The sequence below is a fragment of the Mobula hypostoma genome, chromosome 9 (genome assembly GCF_963921235.1).
Source record: "Mobula hypostoma chromosome 9, sMobHyp1.1, whole genome shotgun sequence".
NCBI classification, from domain to species: Eukaryota; Metazoa; Chordata; class Chondrichthyes; order Myliobatiformes; family Myliobatidae; genus Mobula; species Mobula hypostoma.
The window spans coordinates 23,872,491-23,898,919 of NC_086105.1; the positions used below are offsets into that span (position 1 = coordinate 23,872,491).

A 26,429-nucleotide genomic window follows, 5' to 3' on the forward strand; every position below is an offset into this window, starting at 1 on the left:
AATTCCATCAAGCCCTGGGGACTTGTCCACCTTAATACTCCTTAGGAGGCCCAACACTTCCTCCTCCTTAACCTCTAAATGCCCTAAGATTTATATACTGGTCCTCTATATCTTTTTCCTTGGTAAATACTGAACTAAAGTATTCATTAAGTACCTCACTCACATTCTCTGCATCCAAACAAATGTTCTCCCCTAAAGAGTTTTGAAAAATTATCACTAATGCATCCACTTGTGCTTAAGGAAGTATCCCAAGGAATAGTGGATGCGTTAGTGATAATTTTTCAAAACTCTTTAGATTCTGGATTAGTTCCTGAGGATTGGAGGGTGGCTAATGAAATCCCGTTTTTTAAAAAAGGAGTGAGAGAGAAACTGGGGAATTATAGACTGGTAGCCTGATATCGCTGGTGGGGAAAATGCTAGAGTCAGTTATCAAAGATGTGATAACAGCACATTTGGAAAGTGGTGAAATCATCGGACAAAGTCAGCATGGATTTGTGAAAGGAAAATCATGTCTGATGAATCTTTTTTATTGAATTTTTTGAGGATGTAACTAGTAGAGTGGATAGGGGAGAACCAGCGGATGTGGTATATTTGGATTTTCAAAAGGCTTTTGACAAGTTCCCACACAGGAGATTAGTGTGCACACGATATTGGGGGTATGGTATTGATGTGGATAGAGAATTGATTGGCAGACAGGAAGCAAAGAGTGGGAATAAATGGAACCTTTTCAGAATGGCAGGCAGTGACTAGTGGGGTACCGCAAGGCTCAGTGCTGGGACCACAGCTGTTTACAATATATATTAATAATTTAGATGAGGGAATTAAATGCAGCATCTCCAAGTTTGCAGATGACACGAAGCTGGGTGGCAGTGTTAGCTGTGAAGAGGATGCAGGGTGACTTGGATAGGTTAGGTGAATGGGCAAATTCATGGCAGATATGGCCCTTGTGGCTAAAGGGATCGGGGGTATGGAGAGAAAGCAGGTACAGGGTTCTGAGTTGGATGATCAGCCATGATCATACTGAATGGCGGTGCAGGCTCAAAGGGCCGAATGGCCTACTCCTGCACCTATTTTCTATGTTTCGGTCCTTGAGTGGTTGCACCCTCTGGCTAGTTATCCTCTTACTCTTGATGTACGTATAGGATGCCTTCGGATTCACCTTAATCCTACATGCCAAGGACTTTTCATGGCCCCTTCTGATTTTCCTCTTTAGGTCTTTTCTGGCTTCTTTATGCTCCGCATGTGCTTTGTTTGATCCTAACTTCCAAAGCTTTACATTCTTTTCTGTTTTCTTCTTGACTAAATTCGTCACTTCTGTGGACATCTAAGGTTCTCTTATCCTTCCACATCAGTCCTTCCTTCTAATAGGAACATAGCCTCCTTGTACTCTGTGCAATTGACCTTTAAACACTATCCACCTGTCTGATGTGGACTTACAGAAATATGGTGTACCCAATTAACACTTCTTTTTTCCCTTCGTAATTTGTCCTACACCAATTTAAAACTCGACCACAAGAGCCATACCTATCCTTATCTATAGCTATCCTGTAAGTTAAGGAGTTGTGGTCACTGTTACCTAACTGTTCACCCACTGAAAGGTCAGTCACCTGGCCAGGCTCATTACCCAATATCAGGTCCAATATGGCCGCTCCTGTCATTGGACCATCCACATATTAATTTAAGAAACTTTCCTGAATACACTTCACAGATTCTGCCCCATCTCAACACCTTACACTAAGAAGGTCCCAGTTTATATTAGGGAAGTTGAAATCCCCCATGACAACACCCTATTATTTTTGCAAATTTCCTTAACCTAACTACATATCTGTTTTTCAATGTTTTGGTGGCTAATAGGAGGTATTAGTACAATCCCATCAGTGTGATTGCACCTTCCTGTTCCCGAGTTCCACCCAAATGGACTCAGTGTCTGAACCTCCATTATGTCTCCCAAGTGCAGCATTGATAGTGTCCCTGATCAATAGTGCAGCTACCCGTTCCTCCATCTCTTTTACCTCCTCTATCTTTTCTAAAACATTGAAAACCTGGTACATTAATCACCCATTCCTGTCCCTCTCTCAACTAAGTTTCAGCAATGGCTATAACATTGTAGTTCCATGTATCGTGCTGATCCATGCTGTGTTCATCACCCTCACCCATAATACTCCTAGCATTAAAATATACACACTTCAAACTATCTGACCCATCATACATGTTATTTTCATTTTGCATTTCAATACTTTCCATAACATCTACCTTCTAGTCCAATCCTTCCCTTATTGACCTGGGACTCTGGTTCCCAGCCCCATGTGAAACTAGTTTAAACTCTCCCAAGTAGCATCAGCAAACCTAGTCTATCACCAGCAAACAACAAAATACTGCGGGAATTCAGCAGGTCAAAAGGTATTGGTGGAGGCAAAGGAATGGTTGACTATACTTTTGCCTCTACAAATAATGCTCGACACGCTGAGTTTCTCCAGCAGTTTGTCTATTGCTACAGATTCCAACATCTGTAGTTTCTCTTGCCTTTTTCTGTCACTAAGCAGATCATCAACTGATTTCTGGAGTTCAGACGGAGCCTTTCAAATCATATTACATGTTCATGCATGGCTATGCTATTTCTATATGGATTTGCTCATCTATCCTTCATTTACAATTTAGTGGCCAATGAAATTTCCCCCACTAGGGTCATTGCATCCCCCTTGGTTTTCAGTTCTAACCAAATAAATTCTGACTATAAACCCTTAAAGAGCATCCTCTCAAGCATTATGATCTCATCCTCAATCTGTATGGGCATGCTGTCTCTTTATAGATAACTTACATTTTAATAATTGAGTTTATTTACATGTCGGTATTTGTTTACTGAATGTTAAGCATTTTAATTTTTAGAACATAGTAATAATTTCAAAATATTTTTGAACATTTGTTGAATGTTTGTGACTGACTTCTTCAGGTCCTGCTACGTATGCATGGTACAGCTGCACAGGGCCTTGCAAACCAGGTTGGAGGTGGTATCAGAGCTGATACTGTAAATGAAATTGCTGCTTCAACCCACCAAAGTCAGGAGCGGTCATGCTGTAGTAGGTAGGGAAAATGGCATTCATGGACAACCTGTCAAAAGTAGATATGTATCAGCCATTGGACACTTTAAGGGCTATAGGTTACAATTGCTATAACAGCTTTGACCAATTAATAGCCAGTTATTTTTTAGCTGACCTGAAAAGTCAATAAGTTTGAAAGTACTTTCATTTTTACAACTTGATGTACCTCTTGATGTTACTTAGAAAACACTTTATGTATTTGGGAGTTGTTTTCCAGACTTTGGCTCTCTGTCATCATTACAAATTAATCAAGTCACATGTTTGTGGTAGTTTGATGACTGGAAAATAGCTTTCAGTGCAAGGATTTGTCTATAGATCCCTGCAACCTTCAAGTGTTGAGGGGGATGTAGAAGTTTTATCTCCCGTTCAGTTTACCTATGATCATGAGTTCATAGAATCTGCTTATTGAAGCACTTAATGTGTTTTGTTATTTTACCTAGTGACGCAGCATGGAGTAGGCCCTTCTGGCCCTTGAGCCACACAGCCCCTGGGATCTCTGACAAACCCAATTAAACTTAAGCTAAAACTGATCATGGGACAATGTATAATGATCAATTAACCTATCTGAAACATCTTTAGACTATGGGAGGAAAGCAGAGCACCCGGGGAAAACTCATGCAATTCACGGGGACTCCTTACAGGACAGTGCCGGATTGAACTCCGAACTGCGAAACACCCTGATCTGTGTTAATCGCCACGTTGTCATGGCACCCACATGACAAAAGTTGCTCATTGTCTTTAGAGGAGACATTTTTTGAGATGCAACATCTGAAGCCAGGCTCTGATATGAATAAAACTCATTATAAATTGAATGCGACTGCTATTCTTAATGACATATTCTTAACTGTAACAAATAAGTCTGAACGACCTTGCGACCAATGTATTTTAATTTTTTACGTTGGTTTATAAGATGACATGCAACGTATACTGTGTTAACCTAGTGAAGAAAACTTTTATTCAGATTAATAAACATAATGATGGCCAAAATAGAACTTGTTAATACCAAATATTGTACTGCAATTAAATGTTAGCACACACTTTAAAAAAATTGTAGGTACATGTATTTTCATTGCATGACATGTGATCAAACTGCTTTCAATAATAATCCCAGCATCGCTGTTTTATAGTCTTCTGATCCTTTCTTTTTACATTATTTTATTTTGAGAATAGTGTGCTAATCAACATCTCTTACCCAAAAATTCCCAATTTGATTCTCTTTAAATTAATTTAAGTATTTAGCATTCTCTTGTGGGTTTTTTTCAAAGTACAACATTCAATCCAAATTTATAATATTCCTGTTGTCTCCAAAATATTTCATTGGTACAGTGTAACTTTCAAACTAGCCTGCAGAAAGAATATTAGAAACACTAGTATTTTTAAGTGCTCGGTCACATGGTCTTTTCTTCAGAAAGAAACAATTTTATGTCTCACAAGATAGAACACAGAAATCAGAGCAAGCATTTCACCTCGTCTAAAGCTAAGATATTCACGCTTGGATATCAGCTACTATGCAATGTTTTAGTAATTTCTGTACTGGCAGTTAATAATGAGGTTAATTTGTCTTTAGCTTCATGCTGAAGCTTTGTTATAGCATTGCAATCTGTTTCATTATTGTGTTTGCATTTTCATTCAATGGAATTACTCTTTTTACATAGGATTTCCCACTTGTGCAAGTCTGGTTATTTGAAGACAAATGGTACCCTAGGAGATCATCATCAACTGATTTCTGGAGTTCAGACGGATCCTTTCAAATCATATTACATGTGTAAATCACTGCGTTACTGTGTAAGCCACTGTCTTTCTGCAGTAATGACTAAGGTGGAGGAACTTAACAAAGAACCAAATATGCATTCTTCAATTCGATATCTTGGCTACCTAGCAAATGCATGCTTGGTGATAGCCATTTGTTTGGGCCTATATGTCCGGTGGGAGAAAACAGAAAATATATTATTGCTGGTCATTTTCATCCTTGGACTTTTTGTGCTTGGTATTGCTAGCATATTATACTATTACTTCTCCATGGAAACGGCAAGTTTAAGCCTGTCGCATCTCTGGTTTGGATTTCTGCTTGGCCTACTCTGTTTCATAGATGATTCTAAATTTAAGATGGATGTGAAAGAAGAAGTTACCAAATACTTATTATTGGCCAGCATTTTGATTAGAACTTTGTGGTCTGTCGTTGAGCGAATTTGTGGATGTATCCGACACCAACCTGCCCTGTTAACAGCTGAAGAACTTCTGGAACTGATTGGATTTGCCATAGCCAGCACAGCAATGTTGATGCCCAACTGTTTGAGTGTTATCTTGCTTGTTTTTGCATTGTCCATGTTAATAGTTGATCTGCGAATGAAATCTGTTTTGGCTGTTCCAAACTTGATTGCATTTGCATTGATTACATCCCTGTTGTTTTTTCCATCTTTGAAAATTACCACTAACCCCTTTGCCTTGGCTTGTTATTTCAGCCGTTTGATTTGTGTCCCACTGCTTGATCTTTACTTCAGTGGTCTATCTGTTACTGAACGGTGGAAGCCTTATCTGTATGGCCGGACATTATGCAGAAGAATTTCTGTAGTACCTGTAGCATCCATTGAGCTAATATTCTTTATTCTCGCTGCATTTAAACTGAGTAATTTAAACCATTGGTATTTTCTGATACCAGGATTTTGTATTTTTGGAATCTTTTGGCTGATCTGCCATGTAATTTTTCTCATAACTTTCTGGGGTTTTCACACCAAACTCGGTGATTGTCAAAAGATCTACTACACGCATAGAATAGATAATAAGAGCCTGGACTGTGTTATGGCATCGAAAGGAATGCGTCATTTTTGCTTGATCTCTGAGCGGTTAGTCTTTTTCAGCCTTTTATCTACAATTCTTCTTGGTGCAGTCTCATGGCAGGTATGTTCTACAATGATTTTCTTTTAGAATTGTCATTAGTCTGTCTGTTCATACTTATGTACTACCTAAATAAGATGATTCTTAGAGTATCACATATTTCAGTTGCATCTTTATCCATGGACATTCATGTTTGTATGACAAAGGTACATGTCAGTGTACCTTTGTTATTAGTTTATAACTACTTTTAAAAAAATGTGAAACTAGGAGTCTCCTTTGCTTACCTAATAAACAGATAGATCACAGTAGTCTTTAATTACTATGAAGTTTTTTTGTCCCTAGTTTAGCATTAAGTACACTTCAACATACTTCATCTTATTTGGTAGAACTCTTACCTCCGATGAAATTGCAGGTTTTTTTTAAAGTAGCCTTTTAGGAACTAGAAGGTTAAAAAGGTAATAGGCTAATTAAATAGTTCGGTTTTGTGATTTGTAATTTCAACAACTATCAAAAGTAATAGAAGGTGTTTATTCATTGAGATGGTTTGGTGACTTCTGTAATTTGTATTCAGATTGTTGAAAAGTCAGTTAAACTAAGACGTGGGAAAGTTTAACAAACCCAACTTGGAAAGTTAAGGATATAATGATTGGAAAAACTACTAAAATAATTGATGTGCTGATGAACTAAGCAATCACTGAAATAGTAATTCAATTGCCAGGAAAGTTACAGGTCCAATATTAATACCTATATCCCTAACTCTGGACCTCTAAGTCGAACCAGTCCAGTAAAATGTAGTAGGAGTAATAGCAATAAGAACAGTGTTATACCAATATGGCTGAAATTGGAAAGGCATGCTGCTTCTAAGCCACTGTCATGCCATTCAATGGTGCCATTCTGAATTTGTTTCATGCAAAAACCTTATTAAATTTGTGCACAGTGGTATTATTTTTATGCTCACTAATCAAAGCAAACACTTCAAAAACATTTTTTCCATGATTAGTTATTTACAGTAATACAAATCTATATTTAACCATTTTACAAGTGAATTAATTGTAAGGTTCCTTCTCAAGATTTGAATGCTGTTGGTTTGGAAAAACACAGCTTAATTTTATTTTTATTAACTAAAAAGGCTACATTTGAGAATAAATGTCATATTTGATGTATTTTAATGAAATCATTTCCTTTGTAAATAAGGTTTGCATCTTTTTATAAATATTAATTTGTCAAATGTACAAGCTAAAAATATCAGTGCTGTTAATACACTTACTAATTGCCATCACTTAGACTTAGATATCACATTGAAGCAAAACTCTTCATGCAAATTGTTTGAGTAATGCAGTGATACTGTTCATAAATTAATAAAAGTAATTTAGCATATGAGAAAAGTAAATTATGCCACGGTTAATTGAATTTCAGATGCTGCAATGTTAATGTCAAAAATGATAGCATCATCACTTTTGAATACATATATCTTTCCTTTGCTTTGATCTGGAGGAAAACGCTTTAAAATTTAAAAGACAAAATTGTTCAATAATAATGTCCATTAGTTCCACTATGGCAGTCTCATTGTAAAACAAGACAAGCTTCGTGAAACAGTATGTACAGACACAAGTAACCAGTTGCCTCCACTTTATAGTTGGAAGACTCACCAAAGGGCATTATAATCAGATGTTCTTTATTTGTTGAGCTGTGGTAATGTGGCAAATCAGGTGAATTATCATATGGTAAGGTTTATTTGCTGGTTCTGTCCACTGCCCTCAACATGCTTAAACAACCATTGAGTATTTTAGTACTACTAACCATCAATTAATTTCTCTGCACAACTAAAATTTCATTTACTTGTGTATTATATCTAAAGATTTATAAAACTATTTATTTAATGCTGTTGTTTTACAGGTATCCTGATGTGTAAATATTCCTATTTAAAAAATTTTGTCTTTATGTTTATTGCAGCAAACAAATGGAAGCTTCATGAGTGTATTCCTCGTCGTTTTACCATTGGAATCCTTAGCTCATGGCCTTTTCCATGAACTGGGTAATTGTTTAGGAGGAACTTGTGTAGGATATGCTATTGTAATTCCTACAAATTACTGCAGGTATTATCCCATATTATCAATTATACAAGACCAATGCCACAAATGTGTGTGAAATTGATCAATTTATTTTTTGCTTGCAATTTTGTAATCATAATAGTCCTTACCTGTCCAATGTCAGTTACTGATTTCTATTATTGTACTTAAATAGCAATGTATTTTAATAACATTAATCATAAGTGGAATGCTAACCAGTATTTAGGCAGTGCATCGAACATGCCTACTGTTTTAGAAAACAGCTAATCTCTATGGAGAAGTGTGAAATCTGTAGTAGGGTTCATACAAATAGACTGCAAAGCTTTAGGATCTCTCTACTATCTTAATCTATACATGCAGAGTTTAGATTCATCTTTTGAGATGCATTTCTTAAAAAAAAGTTTCAATACTGACTGTGACCTATACAGTGTTAACACCTATACAGTGTTAACTCTCAATGACATATTGGGAAACAAAATGAAACTCTTATCTGTAGATCAACCAGTCTTAAAGATCAAAGAAAGTTTGCATTTTAGCTATACAGTATTACTTATTTTTAAGAAGTAGTCTGTAGGCATGAAAGCAATGGGGAAGGAAAGGAAAAGTCAGTACACCAATTATCTCTTGTCTATTTAACCTGCTGTGTTGCTTGAGCCCTGAGAAGTGCATATTTACTGCTGTGACATTCAGCAGGTTGCATGGGTTCTGAGAGCGCAATAAGGACAACTTGCCTAAAGAAGCACTTTTACTTATATCTGTTATGTTTCAAGATGTGTAAGACAAAAATATTGAAAAAAAAATTAGAAATAAACAATGAAAGATTTCACACACGAGTTCTTAAAGAACATTATTCGTTACAATTTTATGTCTAAGTTTATTTTAGATAATGTACTCCAGGTCTGAGTATTAAATATTCACTTTTGAAGTTCATTCCAGAGGAATTTACACCAATCTTGCAGTATGATTAGTTCTCTTCAGTTGATGTATTCCTTAATATACTGTAATTATGGTGGTTATTAAGTGTTAGTGGAATGAAATATGGATGTTTTCTTATTCCATTTGATATTTTCATTCTTCATTAACTGTTCTGATTTCTACTCAACACCAACTAGAAGGGCTAAGTCATGTTAACTGTTCAAGACTCTCAAATCTATCAGGAGGTGGGTAATCATTGAATTTAGAATATGGTTTAGTATATTTTTTTTCCCTCTGCCCACCTCCCCCCGGCCCCAAAACAAAATCTCAGAATTATATGCTTTCTGGTGGTGAGTTTTTATAGAAAGCTTATATAAAAGTTTGAAATTGAATCTGTAGCTGTATTGAAATACGTTTGTAGTTGGACAGTAGTTTAGATACCTTTTACTCTTAGTATCTATTTGCTAAATAGATGAGACTCTTACTCAGACATGAATGAAATTGTCATTCAGAATTGGTGGTTTCAAAATTCTGAAGGAATTACAATATTTGTGATAAATCATCACCTTGATTCTTCACCATTGAACAAGTGGTTGGTAAGAGCCAAACTTCAATGATCTTTGGATTTACAGCAACTACTGACCAAGAAATTAAACAGGCATGGTCTTTTTATCTCATGTAATTTCTGCAAAAAATTCATCTGTTACAATAGCAGAGTAATCACCCCTGACTTCTTTCCCATCAAACTGAAAAAAAACACCTATTACAAGTACTGTGGGGGAGGGATGCAACTAGAAAATCAGACTATCTTTTGGTTCAGAATCACTATCATTGGAAATTTATGAAAATATGCTGTATGCTTTTTTTGTAATGAGATTCAACCAGAAGCATCCAGCTCATGTATTGGATAATGTTGATGACGTATCATCTTTGATTTGGTGGCATATGTTTTGGATAACAATGAATGAGTATGTTTAGTAACTGAATATGAGAACAGGAAAAAATAAACGTGAATCATAGCCTTGTGTATTGGCTCATCTAACACGAGTGATGGTACGATGTGCTTGATGTCATAACTGCAAATACCATAAATTTTAAATTGTATTTTGTGTGGCATTGGATATGGAATTAATTAAATTATGGAAAAGAAGCATAATTTTAATGAAATTTTGTTGGGGTGCACTAAGAACAACTATTCATATTTTTTATTCTGTGTATTTGTTAATGTTTTTTTTCTTGTAGTCCTGATGGTCAGCCTACACTTCTCCCTCCTGAGCATGTCCAGGAGTTGAATTTGCGTTCAACAGCCATGTTAAGTTCGATCCAACGATTTTTTGCCTATCACATGATAGAGAATTATGGTTGTGACTACTCCACCAGTGGCTTTTCGTTTGACACTCTGCAAACTAAAGTAAAAGCATTTCTTGATCTGCGTACTGCTGATGGACCCAGGCATGACACCTACATACTTTATTTCAGTGGACATTCGCACAGCTCTGGAGAATGGGCATTATCAGGTATTGTCTGTGGCTTAATTTACTTTATTATTGAATAGTTAAAAAATAAGTATTTCTCGTGGATGCAAAAGTATGTTTAATTTTTGAGTGCTGGAAGTGTATCAGATTTTTATGTGTGTCAATATTTGGGCATATCAACTAACAACTGCTAGGCTCCTCTAAAATCATTACGCCTTAAATTATTTTATTTACAGTCTTGGGTCGCTTTATGTAATGCTGTTTTCAAAATGCTGGCGTATACGATAGCATGGCTATAAAATAGATCAGACACTGTTCAGTACTTCAATAAACAGGATTGTTTTACTTTTGGGTATGGATGTTCATAAATTGAAAACAGTTTCATGATGCGAATTCTTATTCATTTAAGATTATTTTGACAAGGCAGTGATCGGAAGGCAGTGTCACCTAATTTCATAGTTTGGAGCTGAATCTTGTGATGAGTTTCCCTAGCAAGTTGTGTCTTTTTAAGTTAAGGATTAATACTTAATACGCTATTCTTCCCAAGACAGTTTTTAAGCATTATCAAGAACACACTTTTAGGTAAATAAGCAGATCTGAGGATACCAGCCTAATTTTAATTGATTTATGAAGATTTTTTTTTCAAACATGGTGAAATCTCATTTAACCAAAAGTGAAAACCTAAAATGAATATTTGCTATCTTTTTATTTTTGGTATTGTTAAATAAAGAAATAGATTTTTTTGTTTATATCTGACCTTTAATTTGAATTCAAATATGTTCAGACATGTAAATGCAGGATTTAATGTTTATCTGCAGTGAATATGCAAAGCTGTGTTCTGCATGTGATTTTAAATCTATTGACTTTTTTGATTCTTGGTTTTTAAAAGGATGAAGAAGCTATTAGCAAAAACTGTTGTACTGTGTGACGGGTAATTGTGTGGTGCCATAAATACTTTTCATTTTAATGTAATGTAATTTGAAGTGTATTAAATAGTTCCATCTATGAATAAGAAGATTGTTCACACATCTTAGGAAAAGTGAGAAAATTATTTAGAATTTCATATAGTAGTATCTTTCCACCAGTCTCTACACTCCGCTGGTATTGAAGACGATTCCAGTTTTACACTTTATCAACAACAACGGAAGAATTTAAATATAAAGTTAACATTACTCTGTTTAGCTGTTAATCTCTCATGACTAGTCATTATTTCCTTGCATAGATTTTAACACAGTGACAGAGATTGGAGAGATTTTGTTTCTATAGTGGATTTGATACAGTTTGAACCCTTTCCCAATCCTCCTGTAAATTATTTCCAATGTAACAGGAAACGGGTTGAAAGTGATGTGCACTATTGGAGAGACAAAGATTGAGAAGAAGATTGGAGAAATAATTTGATCCCTGGCTGCATTGAAATTAGGTCTGTCATTACTCTGGTGAGAATTAGAGTTTGGATGTCATTAAGGTATCAGACATATAAAATGAAGATTTTATGAAATTAGTGAAATCTGAGTAGGATTCAACAAAGACTCTTTCATTTGACAGAATTGTAGATTTTTTAAAAAAGGACCATTTTGTGACACTACACTCTGCTATTTTCTTAGAGTAGTATTTATTTCTTTAACATTGTCATAACATGGTGTCTGCAAAGTACCTGGTATCATCTTTCCAGATGTTGATGCAGTTGAGAATTAATTTTAGTAGTTCCCTTTGGAGCTTCAGCATGGATACCATTTGTTCTGGAGGTCTTTTAGCTTTTCAATTAATTCCTACCTTTTTCTTGTCGGAAGTATCAGTATGTTAATCAGATAGCATAGATTCGAGCACATTAAGGATATGTGTGTCAATGTTTAGGCATATCGGCTAACAACTGCCTCATTTGAAAAGCTCTTAGATATGAAGAAGAAAGCCTTCAGGACTGGAGATAGATAAGTACTGAGGTGAGTACAGAGTGAATTGAGAGTAAAGTTGGGGGAGTGCAAAGACTTCTACAGGAAGAAGCTGGAGTATGAGCTCCAGCAGAATAGCATAAGGGACATGTGGTCAGGCAAGAAGCACATCACTGGCTTCAAAGTTAAGGAAAGGAAAGTTGAGGGCTGCCTGGATAGGGCCAATGAATTGAACTTGTTTTTTAATATGTTCAGCATGGGACCTCCTCCTGTCCCCTCCTCCACTTCCCCAAACCACACACCCTTCCTGCCCCTGAAGCCTTCTCCCTCCACTACTCCCCCTCGATGAGTGCTTGTGTTCTAAATCCTGCACCCCCTCGCCCCCGAAGCCTTGGAGTATCCCGCCTCCATAGGGATGACCACCCTCCTCCATCTGACTATGACTGCAGGTCAGATTAAGAGACAACTGGAGAGACTACATCAAGGCAAGGCTGCTGGCCCAGACAGTATCAGCCCCTGGGTACTGAAGATCTGTGCGAGCCAGCTGTCTGGTATTTTGCAGCACCTTTACAATCTGAGTCTGAGTCAGGAAAAGATACTGGTGCTATGGAAGAGGTCTTGCTTGGTTCCTGTACCCAAGAAGGCGACTCTATCTGAACCTAATGACTACAGGCCAATTGCCCTCACACCTCATGTGATGAAAGTGCTGGAGAGGCTGGTCCTGACTTACCTTGGACCACAGATGAGATCTTCATTGGACCCTCTGCAATTTGCCTACCAGTTTCATGGAGTGGATGATGCCATCATCTACCCGTTGCAGAGAACTCACTCCCACCGGGATGATGCTGGTGGCATTGTGAGAATCACAATTTTTGTTTTCTTAAGTGCCTTCATTACAATCCAGCCACTTCTTCTGAGAGAGAAGCTGTGAAGGATGAATGTAGACAAATCTACTATCTGCTGGATTACTGACTATCTGACAGATAGACCCAGTTTGTACGACTTGGTAGGTCTCTGAGATGGTGGTGAGTGCCACAAGGGACTGTCCTGTCTCTGTTTCAGTTCACACTGTACACCTCAAGCTTTCAGTACATATCGGAGTGTTGTCACTCACAGAAGTTCTCTGATGACTGTGCGATGGCTGGGTGTATCACAGATGGACTGGTGGACAAATTTGTGGAATGGTGTAGGAGGAATCGCCTGCTCCTGAATGTGGCCAAAACCAGGAAGATGCTGATTGATCTTAGGAGGAAGAGGACTGTGATGAGTCCTGTATACATTCTGGGAGAGGTTGCGTTGGTGGAGGAGTACAAGTACTTGGGTGTTCACCTTGACAACAGACTTGACTGGAAAACCAACACCAAGGCTGTTTAAAGAAAGGGATTAAGCATACAGTACTCTATTTTCTAAGGAAGCTGAAATCCTTCAATGTGCACAGCAGGATGTTGAAGAACTTTTACCAGTCTTGTAGTGAGTGCAGTTGTCTTTGTAACTTTATGTTGGTGGAGCAGCATCAGTGCGGGTGACGTAAAAAGACTAAATAAACTCATCAAAAAGGCTGGATCCGTCATTGGCTACAACCCAGACTCTTTTGGGTTACTGTTATCCATTATGGACAGTCAGTCACATCCTCCCCATGACCTACAGAATAAGCAGCGGAGCACCCTTTCGAACAGGATCATTCAGTTCAGCTGTCACAAGGATCATTACAGAAAACCTTTCCTACTAAATGCAATAAGAATATAGGCATCTGTTAGTCTCATGAGACCATGGATTTGTGTCTTGGAAGGTTTCCAGGGCGCAGGCCTGGGCAAGGTTGTATGGAAGACCAGCAGTTGCCCGTGCTGCAAATCTCCCCTCTCCACGCCACCGCTGTTGTCCAAGGGAAGGGCATTAGGACCCATACAGCTTGGCACCGTTGTTGTTGCAGAGCAATGTGTGGTTAAGTGCCTTGCTCAAGGACACATGCATTGCCTCAGCCAAGGCTCGAACTAGCGACCTTCAAATCTCTAAACGAATGCCTTAGCCACTTGGCCACGCGCCAACACATATACAAGAATATACAATAGCTCATTTCTATGCAACGGGAGAACACACATCATAGTACAATAGTTTCTGTTTTATTATTTCATTCATTATTATTGCATATTGGTAAATTGTGTATATTATTCTGTACGTTATTATCATTAGTTAATTGTATTGTATTTATTATTATTGCTAAGTGTGTTTAAATGTTAGAAACATAGAAACACAGAAAACCTACAGCACAATACAGGCCCTTCAGCCCACAATGCTGTGCTGAACATGTACTTACTTTAGAAATTACCTAGGGTTACCCATGGCCCTCTATTTTTCTAAGCTCCATGTACCTATCCAGGAGTCTCTTAAAAGACCCTATCGTTTCTGCCTCCACCACTGTCACCGGCAGCCTATTCCACGCACCCACCGCTCTCTGCGTAAAAAAAACCTACCCCTGACATCTCTTCTATACCTACTTCCAAGCACCTTTAAACTTTGCCCTCTCGTGTTAGCCATTTCAGCCCTGGGAAATAGCCTCTGACTATCCACATGATCAATCCTCTCAGCATCTTATACACCTCTATCAGGTCACCTCTCATCCTCCGCCACTCCAAGGAGTAAAGGCCGATTTCACTCAACCTATTCTCTTAAGGCATGCCCCCAATCCAGGCAACATCCTTGTCAATCTCCTCTGTACCCTTTTTATAGTTTCCACATCCTTTCTGTAGTGAGGTGACCAGAACTGAGAACAGTACTCCAGGTGGGGCCTGAATAGTATCCTATATAGCTGTAACGTTACCTCTTGGCTCTTAAACTGAATCGCATGGCTGATGAAGGCCAAAGAACCGTATGCCTTCTTAACCACACAGTCAACCTGCACAGCAGCTTTGAGTGTCCAATGAACTCGGACCCCAAGATCCCTCTGATCCTCCACACTGCCAAGTGTCTTACCATTAATACTATATTCTGCCATCATATTTGACCTACCAAAATGAACCACCTCACACTTAGCTGGGTTGAATTCCCTCTGCCACTTCTTAGCCCAGTCTTGCATCCTATCTGTGTCCCGCTGTAACCTCTGACAGCCCTCCACACTATCCACAACACCCCCAACTTTGTGTCATCAGATTTACTAACCCATCCCCCCACTACCTTATCAAATGCCTTGCTGAAATCCATGTACACTACATCTACTGGTCTACCTTCATCAATGTGTTTAGTCACATCCTCAAAAAATTCAGTCAAGCTCGTAAAGCGCGACCCGCCTTTGACAAAGCCATGTTCACTATTCCTAATCATATTATACCTCTCCAAATGTTCATAAATCCTGCCTCTCAGGATCTTCTCCATCAACCTACCAACCACCGAAGTAACACTCACTGATCTATAATTTCCTGGGCTATCTCTACTCCTTTTCTTGAATAAGGGAACAACATCTGCAACCCTCCAATCCTCTGGAACCTCTCCTGTCCCCATTGATGAGGCAAAGATCATTTCCAGAGGCTCAGCAATCTCCTCCCTTGCCTCCCACAGGAGCCTGGGGTACATCTCATCTGGTCCTGGCGAGTTATCCAACTTGATGCTTTCCAAAAGCTCCAGCACATCCTCTTTCTTAATGTCTATATGCTCAAGCTTTTCAATCCACTGTAAGTCATTCCTACAGTCACCAAGATCTTTTTCTGTAGTGAATACTGAAGCAAAGTATTCATTAAGTACCTCTGCTGTCTCCTCCAGTTCCATATACACTTTTCCACTGTCACACTTGTTTGGTCCTATTCTCTCACGGCTTATCCTCTTGCTCTTCACATACTTGTAGAATACCTTGGGGTTTTCTTTAATCCTGCTTCCTAAGGCCTTCTCATGGCCCCATCTGGCTCTCCTAATTTCATTCTTAAGCTCCTTCCTGCTAGCCTTATAATCTTCTAGACCTCTATCATTACTTGCTTTTTGAACCTTTTGTAAGCTTTTCTTTTCTTCTTGACTAGACTTTCAACAGCCTTTGTACACCACGGTACATGTACCCTACCATCCTTTCCCTTTCTCATTGGAATGTACATATGCAGAACGCCATGCAAATATCCCCTGAACATTTGCCACATTTCTACCGTACATTTCCCTGAGAACATCTCTTCCCAATTTATGGTAAAGGAGATAGAATTGTGATCACTATCTCCAAAATGCTCTCCCACTGAGAGACCTGACACCTGACCAGGTTCATTTCCCAATACCAGATCAAGTACAGCCTCTTATAGGCTTATCTACTTATTGTGTAAGTAAACCTTCCTGAACACACCTAACAAACTCCACCCCATCTAAACCCTTTGCTCTAGGGAGATACCAATCAATATTTGGGAAATTAAAATCTCCCACCACAACAACCCTGTTATTATTACACCTTTCCAGAATCTGTCTCCCTATCTGCTCCTCCATGTCCCTGTTACTATTGGGTGGTCTATAAAAAACACCCAGTAGAATTATTGACCCCTTCCTGTTTCTAACTTCCACTCACAGAGACTCCATAGACAATCCCTTCATTATTTCCTCCTTTTCTGCAGCCATGATACTATCTCTGATCAGCAGTGCCACACCCCCACCTCTTTTGTCTACTTCCCTGTCCTTTCTGAAACATCTAAAGCCTGGCACTCTAAGTAACCATTCCTGCCCCTGAGCCATCCAAGTCTCTGTAATGGCCACAACATCATAGCTGCAAGTACTGATCCATGCTCTAAGCTCATCTGCATTATTCACAATGCTGTGACAAAATAATTTCCTCCTCAGGATCAATAAACTACATATTATTATTATTATTATTATTATTAAATACTTCTTGCAGGTATTACCTGCTTTACTATCCTTGAAAACCACTCCTCCATCCTTGATTCTTGAACATTTAGTGTTTGGCTACTGGTTGATCTTGACGAATTCAGCAATCATATAGTCTACAAGTGCTGTAGAATTACTAGATCATTAAATATGCTTATTAATGGGGGATTTCAAATGAAAGTCTATCAACCTGAAATGTAGACACTTTTCCTGCCTGCAGGTATTGCTTGATCTACTGACTGTTTTAATTCAGACTTTCAGCATATGCAGAGTTTTTTTGCTTCTCAAACTGAATCTATTTTGGTAATGTTTCTCAAAGAATATATTGTTCTGGCAGCTGTTATTTTCCTCATATAGTTCTATAGATTCTTTAATAACCATTTTAAAAAAATAAATTGGGCTTTGATTTAGTTTCTTGCCTAAATAAGGGAACTCGGTCAACAGAATACAATAATGCAAACATGAATGAATTCTCTGTCGTCAAAAGAGAAGGTGCCAATGGTATTAGTAACCCTGAAAATAAATGAATCAAAGTAAGTTTTTTGTTTCACTATAAATGGAAAATAGAGAAATAAATAATGTCCAGCATTGTATGGTTTTTGGACAAAACATTGAGAGAGATGATAAAAATGCATTATTACTCAAAATTGGGGTATTCCTAATCTTGCTAAGGTCAAGAAAAGCTTGTAGTTCCAAGCTGTCCATCACTTCCCTCAAGGTCCAGCAGAGAAATTTAATGTACATTGCAAATCTTGCTAAATCTGTTTACTGACTCACTATTATATGCATACTTACCTTCTGATAAAATAAAGTTAATTATGCAGCCTCTGGTATAATGATGACCGCATAACTTAGCATGCTAAAAATAACCATTCATTTCCAATGACTTAATTAAACATTTCATGGCCTTAATATGCCTGTGTTTGTTATGCAACACAAATTGGCAGAAAACAATACTTAGATTTGAAAGGAAAGGTTAAAAACATGGTAATGTTTTTTTTGCAATTTGTGATACAATATGAAAAACTGTTTGGAAAAGAAAATTACATGCTTTGCAAGTAAATGAATTTTCTTTTTTTGTGCTTTAGTGCATTAGGCACGATAAGGACTGCCTGGAGAGCACTTTAATTAAACTTTCACTTCCACATCCATGGCCTGAAAGGCAAAGATCACTCAGATGTTTTCACAGCATGTGAGGTCTGCATTGGCAATAATGGCCCTACCTTAGCAGATTTCAGGCTGTAGAGTTTGGCACTGGGAACCTGTTTCATGTGCCTCAGTTAGATTCATCATGCAGCAACTGGCCCCCGTGTGTCTTTTTTTAATGTCCATAGTACATAGATATTGTCAGAAAGGATTGTTTATGGCTTTTATGTTTTTATTTTCATGAATATCGGTTTTGTTCACCATTCCCTCCAAGGCAGTTGATAAAGACTTCCATAGCTTTTTTTTTGCTGAAGTCTTGTTACATCTAATTGTGTTTAACTCAGCTGCAGGATGTTTTTCGCTCTATGAAGAAATGGTTCCTTCACTTGAACATTATCTTGCAATATAGTAGACGTTTTTCTTGAAACAGTAATTCCTTATGCTGAAGCAAAGGGTGAATCCATTTCATGTGTGAAAGAACTTTTTAATAGCTCAAAGATCTATAGCATGACAGATGGTCAAACATGTATTTTTTGTAACTTCACACACAATGCTGGAGGAACTCAGCAAGTCAAGCAGCAGCTATGGAAATAAAGAAAGAGATGACATGGCGGGCCATGACCCTTCAACAGAACCTAGAGTCCTGGTCCTCTGGACTTGAGTCCTGATGAAGGATCTCGGCCCGAAACATCAACTCTTTAGTTCTTCCTGTAAATGCTGCCTGACCTGCTGAGTTCCTCCAGCAATTTGTGTGTTACTCTGGGTTTCCAGCATCTGCAGAATCTCTTGTCTTTTCTAAACCTGCTCTGTTTTGTGACCCTTGGAAGAGCTTTTTTGTTAGATGTAAAAGAGCAGGTATAAAGTGAATTATGCCGTCTTGTAACATAATAGTTGAGCTTTTAATGTTCTAATTTAAATGATATCCTTGAGGAAACACTAAAGTTGTTCTTTGCTCATTATTAGCAGCCCATGCTTACTTTGAATACAAAAAAGCCAGAGTAGATGAGAGATATAACCAAAGTTATATATAAATGTGAATTCAACACAATGGTTGATTTGAAAGGCCAACCTTTTTTAATCTAATTATTTTCAACCAATGTTGAATCTTTTTGAAAAAGTGAATTGAAACAGTCATTTATCACTATTTTCATTGTCAGACACTGGAACCAGTGATTTGTTGGAATAAATGTATTTCCTTGACTCCTTGGTTTAAAAATAAAATTTATCATTTCTTATAGCTTCACTAATAACCTTTATTAATGCATGTGTTGCAGTTATCACTAGAATTACAAGATGAAATTGATGAAAGGTTATCAACCCAAAATAGTAACTCTCTTTCTCTCAGCCTGCTGGAGCATCTCCAATCTTTCCTGTTTTAATTTTACATCTCTTCGGATTGGTCTAATTGCACAAAATTACAGATGTGAATGCAGGGTAATTAGAAGTGATACAGTTGGACACTGTTGGTAGTCCACCACCCAGTCAAGCTGTAGATTCTAGATTCCAAAATTGCTCTCCTGGGTCAGAACCCTCCATAAGCATCCTCTGCTCCAAGGAAAACAAATCTAACCTGTTAAGCTGCGCTTTGTAACTGAAGTCCAGTAACCCTGGCAATATCCTGGTGAACCTCCTCTGTATGTCTGTCCTACAGTGGTGACCAAAACCTCATAATGCTCCAGGTGTGGTACAACCATTTTTTTATAAAGTTGTACAATGTTGTCTGTGCCCTTATATTTGATGCCTTGACTCAGGAAGGCAAATATCCTTCATGCTTTCTTCACAACCTTACTGCCAGTGCTGTCACCGTCAGTGATTCTTGGATTGATCAACTGAGGTTTCTCTGTTTCTCAGTATTTCCTAATGCCTTGCCACATCATTGTCTACTTTCAATCCTTATTAGCTCTTCCAAAATGAATCAGAGTACTTCAGCACAAAAACAGGCCTTTTAGCCTGTCAAGTCCGTGCCGACATGGTGGTCTGCCTAGTCTCATCTATCCTCACCAGGACTATAGACCTCCATAACCTTTTCATACATGTACCTATGTACTTCTCTTAAACGTGGCAAAACCTGCAACGACCACTTTCATTGGCAGCTTGTTCCATACTCCCATCACCCTCTGAATGAAGCTGTTCCACCTCATTCCCCCTAAGTATTTTTTCACCTCAAATCTATGACTTCTAGTTCTTGTCATACCTAACCTAATGGAGTTTACCATAAGCCTGTTTGCATTCACCCTTCATAATTTTGTATACCTAAGATCTTTCCTCATTCTTCTGCACTCCAGGGAATGAAGTCCTAACCTTATTAACCTTCCCCTGTAACTTAGGTACTCAATTTCTGGCAAAACCCTTGCTAATTATCTCTGTATTCTTTCAATATTGAAATCTTTCCCGTAGGTAAGTGACCAGAATTGCACACAATACTCCAAATTTGGCCCTACCAGTGTTTTGTACAACTTCAACATCACATTCCAATTCCTGCACTAAATGCCCTGATCACAAGATCACGAGACAAAGGAGCAGAAGTAGGCCATTCGGCCCATCGAGTCTGCTCCGCAGCTCCCCCATGAGCTAAACTAAACTGATAATTGAGGACAATGTGCCAGTCGCTCTCTTTACAACGTTATCTACTTGTGATGCCTCTTTCAAGAAATTATGGATCTGTATTCCCAGATCCCTTTGTTCTACCACACCCCTCAGTATCTTACCATTCACTGTGCAAGTCCTACCGTGGTTTATTCTTCTGAAGTGCAGGTTAGTAGCTTAATTGGTCACATGAGTATAATTGGGCAGCACGGATCTGTTCGGCTCGAAGGGCCTGTTACCATACTGTATCTAAATAAATTAAAATAAAAGATATGATGCTCTTTGAACTCGTGATGAACCTTTATGGTGCTTGTGCCATCTGTTGTGCTGAAATGTGGAAACTACAGTGTTAGTGTGCAGTTCCTGTAAGAGCAACGTCAGTAATTATACTACTAATATAGGCTCTTTGGCCTGACAAGCAGTTAAAGCCTACAGATTGAGTAAAGAAATTGTTTGATTCATGCAGTTGTGAATCTAATTATCTCAAGTATTTAGAAATAAAATCCCAAGAATGACCTGTGTGAAATTTTGGTCTTGTGAGATGCTCTTGAGATGCTGTGATTTGACTGAATGAGCATGCTGCTATTTACACTGGTAAAGGATGAAAAGCAAGTTATTAGTGTTAGATTTCATCCATCATGTCTAGACTTTGCTCGCTATAATACATGATCATTTTTTAAAAATTTAATAAGGTCTTAGAGCTGCAGATGCTCTGCAGGTTTCAGTCAGGATAGGAATACATTGCGCGCTTATCTTCACACTGCATTTCAGCAGTATAAATTCAAGCTTCTGTGTAATTATGTCTCAAAAATTAATTGTCTGGAGCAGTTAGTATATTGCTGTGCAAGCAGCAATACAGAGAGGTAATATTTTTTCAAAGGTGGCTGCTGTTCAATTGGTTGCTTCTCCAAGCAACCTGTTGGTTTCAATCCTGTGCTTTAGAACTCTTGAACTTATTTTCTTTTTCTCATGATAAATTTTACAAAAGGACTGAATTTTTTTGAACTAGAAAAGGAGATTCAAGTCTAGAACAAAGGTTGGAAACCAGTGGGTAGCTTTGAGAAGCAACAACACGGAATCTGCTGTGCAAAACATTACCTCCTTACATTGCTGTTGGCTTAGTAATATGTCAACTGTTACAATTACAATATATCAAACTGTTTACAGTTTGAGATTAAGCTTTCCTGATGAATTGCTCTGGTGTAGTGATCAGAACTGCACATGGTAGCGACAAGGAAATCGATAAATGGTTTGGAAGAAGAAAAAGAAAACAAATGGATTAGTGACATTACCCTTTCTGTTTCATTATAACTGCTGTGAATCCATTTCAAAAATTCTCAATTTCCATTTATTGCCTAAACTTAATACTGCTGATGTACACTTCAACTTTAACCTGCATCTTCTAAATAGAAAAAAAATGTATAGCATCTTGGCTGTAAAAAGAAATACACCACTTTAAAAACTTACTGTTAATGAAGTATATCATTATGGCAAGGTTTTCATGATAGAGGCAGATGTTGAAGTTACTTGTGCCCAGTATCTGATTCTAATTCAAATTTCACTGTAAGTGCCAGGTTAAAGTTTGTTGTCAAGTTCTCTTGTTTCATTTTAGGGATTTCTGTCTCCTGATACAGCTTCTGATAAGTTCTGTATTAATGCTCAGAGCCTTGGGAGTCTTCCTCTGCTATTTGTGTATAAAATTTATCTATCTCTCACTGGACAGTTATAACCTCAACTTTCAGTGATGGAATGAACATATAGAGCAAGCAGGAGTAAAAAAAAATGTTTTAGATTCGGGGGGTGGGGGGTGGATTTGTAACTAAAGTTAATTTCTCCACAAGACTGTCCACTGTTAACTGCAAAGACAAAAGGTGAATGAAAATGTTAACATTTTTTCATAAATTATACAACCAGTTTGTACTTCCAAGATGGGAAAATATCTATTTCCTTCAATTACTGAGGAAAACCATGAATGTCTATTGTTAAAAACAACAAAACTCTTAAAACTCTAAAAAGGAGGGAAAAGAAGAATTCTCAGTGAGAAGTGAAAAATGAAAAGAACAGCAATAGGTAGCAAGACATAGGGAAGAGCTGCAAAAGGGGCCTGGAGCTAAATTTAAAACTCATAAAATATAGAAGTTGAAAACAGTTGTAAAACATTTTATCTGATGAAGTGAGATATGGGTATGGAATGATAAATCAAATGCTTCAGCCTGTTCTGAGGGAATTGAAGCCTGCAGTACAAATAACAGTGCAATGATTTCGGGTACACTGAACACTAACTTTTCCTCTTTTGTTGCATATTAGGAGGAGACACTTTGAGACTGGAGACTGTTTTGGAGTGGTGGAAAGAGAAGAACGTTAACTTCTGCTCCCGTCTGATAATTGTTTTAGATTGTGAGAATGCTCTTCCATGGGTTAAAGATGTAAGAAGAATCAGTGATATTTTTGTTGCTGTGCAAGGTGCCGAACTGGCCAAACAAGTGAATATCGAAGAAGCAGACCTTCCACAGCTTGGTGACTTCACGAAAGACTGGGTAGAATATAATTGCAACCTTGACAACGACATTAATTGGTCAGATAAAGGAAGAACAGTGAAGGCTATGTATGGTATATCTAAATCCTGGAGTGACTACACTCTTCATTTACCAACAGGAAGTGACGTTGCCAAGCACTGGATGATTTACTTTCCTCGCATCACATATCCTCTCATACATCTGGCAGACTGGTGTGGTGGGTTGAACCATTTCTGGATGTGTGATGTATGCTTTAGATGTTTCAAAAGGTTGAAGATGAGATGGTTCCCACCTACTGTACTAGACACAGGACAGGGATTTAAACTTGTGAAATCATAAGACATTGTCTACATGTGTCAAATACGTAAGACTTTGTATTGCACTTACAGGCATCTATCCAAAGAGTTTGGTGTAAAGGTTTGTAAATGTTACAGGCTGTAAATGCAAAAAAGCTGCTGGTTCATCCACGCTTGTATTTCTTAAATTCAGATTTCAGGGTTTATAAGGATGTAATGCTTTTTATGTGTAAAATGCACTGAGTTCAAGTCCACCAACAAGTAACATTTTGACAATAATTTTGATGAAAATAAATTGATTTAAAATGTTAATTATGTGGAGGAAAAAAGTTTGGCTGCCAGGTGCTGAACATGTCAACATGTCAATTTTTCTCACAAAAAATTATTTCAAAATATTACGTTCAAAATATGATTTAAAACTGGTGTTTATTCTGCATAATACAGTCGGCCCTCCTTATCCGTGGGGGATTGGTTCTGGGACCCCCCCGCAGATACCAAAAAACATGGATGCTCAAGTCCATTATATAAAATGGCGTAGTATTTGCATATGACCTACGCACATCCTCCCGTATACTTTAAATCATCTCTAGATTACTTATAATACCTAATACAATGTAAATGCTATGTAAATAGTTGTTATACTGTATTGTTTAGGGAATAATGACTAGAAAAAATGCTCAAACAATGAGTGCTGGAGAGAGAACTTCCGGGTTTTTCCGATCTGTGGTTAGTTGAATCTGCACGTGCGGAGCCTGCGGATAAGGAAGGCCGACTGTATTCTTTAAATTTGTTTGTCCAATTTCATATTCTTTGCTCTAACCAACATACTTTTGGACACCAAATAATAATAGCAACTTGAGGAAAGTAATTACAATCAACAGTGATGTTAATACACAACCCTAAGAAACCAATGTGTTATCAAACCATGAAGATTTCATCAGCTTGTTGTCCTGTGGAAAATTTGGTTTGTAAATAATTTTATTATTTTATTTTATTTTATTTTAATGCTAATTTTGCAGCATTCTTCATTACCCACGACAGCTTTTTGGGAAAAAAGTACTTTTAAACTAAACCTTATAATAAATTTCATTGGTACCTGAATTCAGATGTAACCAGAAACGTTTGAGACTTCCTAAATTCCATACGCAATAATACATTGATGTTGCTGAGTTCATTATGAAAACATTATCTTGTACATGACTATGCATTGTATATAAAAATAATGGGGCATTCTTTTAAAGCCACCTGTTATCTCAATCTTTGTTTATAGTAACTCCATTTCAAAATAAACTTTATTTCTACTACATTTTTAAGAATGTTTTCAATTGATTTTATTTGCAAGCAGTTATTTTTATTCGTTCATTAGTCAAAAGGAGATCTATATAAATGGCTTAATGGTATCCGATGATGAATTACATTTTATTTTATCTTGTGCTCTATTGATTTGTCATGTATTTATTTTACGCCTGGCACATACATTACTGTTTGAGAATTTATTTTTGTTGTTTAAATGGTTATGTTATGGCACTTATATTGCATTCATTTAATGTCACTATTCTATAAGATCCCTATTAAATGAAATAATAATCCAAAATTGTTTCAACTGTACAGATTAAATCACTCCATTTTAATATTTTAAGGATTTGCCAGTGGTGCACTAAAGACCTGAAACTGTTGGTTGCACAGTGCAGCTGAGTTTGCAGTATTGGGATATCTGGGGGAGAGGAATGACATGAGATTTTTGATAATAGAATGTTGTATTGCACCAAATTTCTAAGAACATGCCTGATCATCTCTTAAACTTTCTTTATCTTTTCTCTGCTAAAGTACTTCATGATTGTTAACTTACTATTTTTAATCTGTGGCTGCATACATGGCACACAATTCCAATTCTTGGCTCCACTGCAGTCTTGACCCACTTAAATCCAACCATGGCTTGCAGATAATAGATCTCATATGTTGTCAGGATCGGGAGTTGAGCTGGGTATAGGAGCAATTGTGACAAAGACTCCCATATGCATGCTTAGACCTGTCAAGTGACACATTTGCCCATGTGTGAGCATTAACGTCATCCTGCAGGGCCTCGGTCTCCAGGTGTCTTTGTGCCCATGCCACTCAATCAAGACCTGTCAGTATGATTTTAAAAAAGTACACAAGATCCTCACTGCAGTCCCAGCAGAGAATGCTGCACTGTTACTATCTATCAGAAGGTGAAACTGACAAATTACTGCCAAATAGGCACATCAGGTACAATCCATCTGGGTGACTTCGATGCCAGGGTAGGAAAAATGCACAAGTTCAGGGTTTTAGGTATTAGAGTCATTTTATACAAAGCCGACAGGTCAAACTGCAGTCATCTATATTCGGTATTAATTTTAACAACTTAAGTAAATTTTTTTTCTCTGATCAGAACTGACCAGTTTTTCTGTAGGACATTCACATGTAATATTGGTATAGCCTTTTACTCTTCACCAGCATGACCTGACCCACTGGCATTTCTCACAGCTCTGCATTTCACAAGTTTTCTATTTACTGTATATCATATTTATCTATAATAGCTAAACTGTAAAGAATAATTTGTTATTCTCTGTTTATCTCTGTCTTCCTTAACCTATCAAGGAAATAAATAACTTAAGCAGCTTATTATCATGGCAAGCCTGATCTCACCCCTTCCAGAGATATTTCTTTAGTTCAATCCATCCTACTACCACCACCCCACCTTCTTTGCAACCTAAAGTTAACCTGTCTACTTTCTTTTCTGA

The 26,429-nt window shown here is 37.6% G+C and overlaps 1 protein-coding gene across 2 annotated transcripts in view; it reads left to right on the top strand.

The window, feature by feature from the left end:
• tmem168b (transmembrane protein 168b) overlaps positions 1–25,273 on the top strand; it is a 36,411-nt gene extending 11,138 nt beyond the window's left edge. Inside the window, exons 2-6 of one of the 2 annotated variants that reach the window (XM_063057882.1) lie at positions 2,951–3,081; positions 4,754–5,996; positions 7,887–8,029; positions 10,160–10,434; positions 23,163–25,273. In XM_063057882.1, the coding sequence (XP_062913952.1) occupies positions 2,963–3,081; positions 4,754–5,996; positions 7,887–8,029; positions 10,160–10,434; positions 23,163–23,710 (2,328 nt within the window). In that variant the 5' untranslated portion in view covers positions 2,951–2,962 and the 3' untranslated portion in view covers positions 23,711–25,273. The remainder of the gene's footprint in view (positions 1–2,950; positions 3,082–4,753; positions 5,997–7,886; positions 8,030–10,159; positions 10,435–23,162) is intronic. The other variant, XM_063057883.1, reaches the window with a different exon arrangement.
• The last annotated feature ends 1,156 nt before the right edge of the window (positions 25,274–26,429 follow it).